Source organism: Pteropus alecto, unplaced genomic scaffold (assembly GCF_000325575.1).
Source record: "Pteropus alecto unplaced genomic scaffold, ASM32557v1 scaffold106, whole genome shotgun sequence".
In the NCBI taxonomy this organism is placed as follows: Eukaryota; Metazoa; Chordata; class Mammalia; order Chiroptera; family Pteropodidae; genus Pteropus; species Pteropus alecto.
In genome coordinates, this window is record NW_006442103.1 from 10,095,273 (window position 1) to 10,100,038 (window position 4,766).

The 4,766-nt window shown below is 55.3% G+C and overlaps 1 protein-coding gene across 2 annotated transcripts in view; it reads right to left on the reverse strand.

Annotated features, from left to right (window-relative positions):
* Window positions 1–226: 226 nt before the first annotated feature.
* AMIGO1 (adhesion molecule with Ig like domain 1) overlaps window positions 227–4,766 on the reverse strand; it is an 11,399-nt gene continuing 6,859 nt past the window's right edge. Inside the window, exons 2-3 of one of the 2 annotated variants that reach the window (XM_025038504.1) lie at window positions 3,065–4,632; window positions 227–1,500 (exon numbers count right to left, since the gene is read on the reverse strand). In XM_025038504.1, the coding sequence (XP_024894272.1) occupies window positions 3,103–4,563 (1,461 nt within the window). In that variant the 5' untranslated portion in view covers window positions 4,564–4,632 and the 3' untranslated portion in view covers window positions 227–1,500; window positions 3,065–3,102. Of the gene's footprint in view, window positions 4,633–4,766 lie in introns of both variants that reach the window. The other variant, XM_015595373.2, reaches the window with a different exon arrangement.

Consider the following 4,766-nt stretch of genomic DNA (forward strand, 5'->3'; position numbering starts at 1 on the left):
GCCAGCAGGGCTACAAGCAATTACAGAGGTAAGAACACACAGACAACGAACCAGTGGCTTTTCCCTCCCCAGCTGGGGCATACCCTCTCCAGGCCCCTTCCTAGGAGCCCCATTAATACAGGCAAAGAAAAAAGGTCACAAATAATCACATAGACAGATTGTAGAGAGCCCTGTCGTACTCTGTCTCCAGGGACACCTGCTTCCTGGGAGACATGTCTGGTTTATAGGTGTGGGTGGGGGGAAGGGAGGGGATGATCTCTCAGCCGTTTCTCATAACGAGACCTGGCAGTTTCCCACACTGGGTCCTAGTGAGCCTACATACGCTGAGGACTCAGTCCCGCCAAGTAGAAAGCGACCTTCGGGTTCTATCAGCTGAAACCACAGAAGAGGCTAAACACTCCAGGGTCCTGGTCGGGGGCAGCCAGGCACAGCCACCAGTCTCTCAAACTAGGGCCAAACTAGTGGAAATAGTAGGGAGACTTACTGAGCCTCAGCCCATTCTTCCCTAACTTGGGTAGGACTTCTGAAGAAAACGGCCCTCCCAGTCCTCAGGAACTCGGCTAGAATGCCCCACTGGGCATCCGCTGTGAAGATTTTCAGAGCCCTCATGGGGCTACCGCAGCAGGGTGACGAGATTTTCCCAGACTCCTTGGGAAGTCTGAGGAGGCAGTCCTGGTTCCTACATCTCCAGGAACAAAACCTTTAGAAGTCTCTGGAATTTACCCAGACAACTTTCCCCTCCGGCCCGTCTGAGCAGGGCAGTTCACAGAGGAAGAGCAACGTACAGCTGCTTGGCCCCTGCCAGTTTCCTGCTGGGTCCTTCACTGACCTAGCTGCACATTTATTTCTCATATATATTGTCTTTAATCCAAGGAAGGTCACTGAGGAGTCTGAAGAACCGGCTAGCTCCCCATCACCCCTTCTCCCAGGGTCCTCAGCCTGTGGTTCTCCTAACTCCGGGCTTTGCAGAGAAGTTATTCAGCGCCATGGAGATGTGGGTGAAGCTTCAGAAAGTTCAGAAATTAGAAGCATAAGACTTTGTCTTTGGGGAGCCTGGCATGATCACTGTCTCTTCTATAGGGCAGGAAAACTGTGTGCATGAAGTTGTGCGCACAGTTGGAGACCATTCTGAAAATGAACATTAGTGGGGACTCAACAATCATTGTCCTGATGGAAGTCAAGGTGCTGGCGTGCATGCATACCTATGAGCATGCGTACCTACGAGCATGCAACTACTTGAGGGAAATGCTGCACCTCTCGACAAGACTAGTTACTAATAAAGGATGGACAGCAGCCTTGACCTCCCAGGCGCAGACAAGGGGAAGATGTTAAGTTCCAGTCCCCTTCCCAATCTTAACAGGCAGCAGGAGTCAGGCTCTCCTAGCAAGCAGCCCTCACCCGCAGGTAAATGACACCTCTTGGAACCTAAGGAGCAGTTCAGAACACCAGAAGATCTGGAGAACTTCCACTGGACAGGGAACTTGACGAGAGAGGGGAGGACTGAAAAAGACCAACATGAGAACATCTTCACCTCCACCCTGCTTGTCCCCTTGCCAAAGCGCAGAGCAGCCATCTCCCGAGGCCTGCAGTCTAGTCAAACGGAGAAGTTAAAGGGAGCAGCCATCTCCCTACCCAAAGTATTCTGTAACCTTGAATGGAATGGAACATTGGGCCGGTTCTTCTTAAGTTCCTCTGGCCTAAGGACCACAACTGCACAGACCTCTGGCTCAAAGGGGCGGGGGTGGCAGAGCTCCCCTTCTGAAAGTTTAGTGCCACTGACTGTCTCTGTTACGAGACTGCCCGGAAGCGTGTGGAGAGGCAGAACTCTGAGCCACACTCCCAACTGCCATTCTAGGGCACAGACCACCCAATTCCGACCCCTAGGCTGATGGAATCGCACAGTTTGGCTTTGCAGCACGGGTTTGATCCCGGAGAGGAGCAAGGCAGGTCTGCCAACACCGAGGAGATACACGGTCCCCTCTATTCCCAAACCCAGTCGAACCTAGCTGGGGCCAGACTTTCCAGGACTCCGCCCTCTGCAGAGCAGCATATTAGGGAAAACTCAGAATCCCACCTGAGCTTGATAAGGAGCCTGAATGAAGAGATGGCGTACACAGAAAGCCAGGTCCAGCTGGATGCTACATGAGAGAGGCTGATTTACCCTCCTAGTGTGAAGTGGCCTCACATCTGTGGCAGGCATCCATAAAAGCTCTGCCTTCGGCCGTCCCCACCCTGGTCTGACATACAGGCGCTGGAACCAAGTGCTAGCCAAGGGTTTCACCAACGAAATTAGCCAATCTGGAGTTTATCCCCCATCTACAAGTTTTGTGCTGGCACCTATGCCGTGGGTGACACAGACCCCTCAGTTCATGCTGTACCCTTCTGTGCCACCGGTCCCAGGGCAAGGCACAGACACCACATCTCACGTTGCTGCCGTATCTGACAGGCAACGGGCCAGGCTCCTGGAAAGATCCATCTACCCAGGGCTCATCGGGGAAAAAGGAAGGCATTAGTGGGAAGTCTCACAGCAGCTTTGGGGAGTGTTATTGATTGAGGTCTCAGCCTTTTCCTGACTCGTTATCCCAAAGGTTTCCAATTTCCCCAGCTGTGAAGTGTGATTTCCTGGCCAAAGAAGATAGTGCAGCTTTTCCCCAATGTGGCTCCTGTGGAAGCTCCCCCAACACACCCAAATTCACAGGTGTGGGTGGGCAGAGAGAAAAAAAAAATGATTTTTTCTCCCAAACGATTTTCTCTTGAGGAGCTAGGGATGACCTCAAAAAAGTTTAGGGACTCTGCTCTTCCTCCCACCCCTTCCTCCTTCCCACCCAACTTGGACACGCCCCTCTTCCTCTACAAGTTGACAAATGCCAGGGCTTTGGGTAGGGGTGAAGCATTTGCCTGAGGATTACTATATCCATATTTGAAAATCGTGGCAGCCACACCCTGGTTGGGGTCTTGCCTGCTGTTGTACCCATGACCAACTCCCTTGAGGTCAGGGGGAACCCACTCCCTCGGGCAGCCAGCCCTCTCTTCCTTCCCCTCAAATCCTTCAGGGGTACATTACCTCTCCTGGGGCAGAACCTCCCCACTAACCCATCCTGCTCACACCACAATGGGCGTATCAGAGAAGACCGAGCTGACCGACTCCGGATCTGACATTCTCCGCTGGCCCTTGCCTGCTGCCTCAGGCACCGGCAGGGTGTTGCCTGGCTTGAGCTTGCCGTTTTGACCCTGCCCAGGTCCAGCAGGTTCCAGGAAGGCCACCCGCCGGTCAAAACCATCATCCTTGTCCCCACCAGCCATAGGATCGTGGTTGGGTGTGGTACTAAGCATAGAAGAGCTGAGGCTGTCTCCTTGGTGACTGGAGGGCTTCTCGACACCCCGACACCAGCAGCGACAAGGGGTGAGGTACAGATATATGAGGACCAGGACCACACTGAGGATACAGCCCACCAGGGTGGTATAGGCTGTGTTGAGGGTGTCGTGGTGTCCGTGCAAGGTGAAATTGTACACTTTCAACTCCACAGACAGCGTCTCGTTGAAAGCCTCCCCCATGGCGTAGCAAGTATACACACCTCCATCCTCGACCTGCACGCCCTGGAAATGAAGGCTGCCATTCTCGAACACTGTCACCGTGCTGTTGGCCACCACGTCTAGCACCCGTTCATTACTTGGTGTCACCCACACTTTAGTCATCCCCTGCTGCCTGGTGTCACAATGGATGGTCAAGGTGTCACCCAGGTGGGCCTCCCAGGCACGCTCCTTGTACTCGCTGCAGTTGAGGTTGAAGACGTTGTGCAGCTTCTTGGCGCTCATGCAGTACAGGTCCTCCCGAAAGTCCACGACGGAGCTCAGCTGCCGGTACTGCCAGTGTGAAAAGAGCTGGTAGAGCTCGCAGTTGCAGTGCAGGGGGTTGTTATGGAGGTACAGCCCATTCTTGACCCACGCGTGCAGCTTCTGCAGGTCAGGCAACGGCAAGGTCTTCAGCATGTTGGAGGAGAGGTCCAGGAGCGTCAGTTTGGGGAGCCTGAGCAGTTCCAGAGGGAAGCGGGAGATCTGGTTCTGGCTCAGGTAGAGTTTCTGCAGCTGGGCCATGTCCTCGAAGGCTGAGCGGTCCACTGCCATGATATGGTTATTGTAAAGCAGCAGCACCTCCAGTGCCTGTAGCCCGCTGAACAGGGACTCGTCCAATGTCCGCAGCTGGTTGGAGGAGAGGTCCAGGTAGCGCAGGTTGGGTACTGGGGAAAAGGCCTCAGAGGAGATGAAGTTCAGGTGGTTGTGGCTCAGCAGCAGGGAGTGCAGGTGGGGCAGGCGCGTGGGGGTCCACTCGGCCCGCAGGCGGCTCAGGTTATTGTGGCTGAGGTCCAGCAGCGCGGTGTAGCTGGGCAAGGCGTGGGGCACGTTGGGCAGCTGCTGCTTGGAGCAGCTGAGGATGTTGCTGGCGCACAGGCAGGCAGCAGGACAGCTAACCGCGGGGCGGCCAGCTCTGGCCACCTCTAAGAGGAGCAGGAACCAGGACAGCAGCAGGAGCCAGAGGCCTCGCAGGTCACGCTGGGGTTGCATAGTGTCTGTCACTGGAGAGAGCGAGGAAGGCCACCAGGAAGATCCGGGAGGGAGTCACCCGGGCATGTTCTGGTGGGGTAAGGAAGGGTCACTTTCACCACAAGCGCGATAGGGAGAGGATGGGTTTATGGTCACCAGGGCCTCTGGAGGGAGGGGCCGCTCCCTCCTCTCCTCCACCTTCCTCCCCACCCCCCACCCCCACC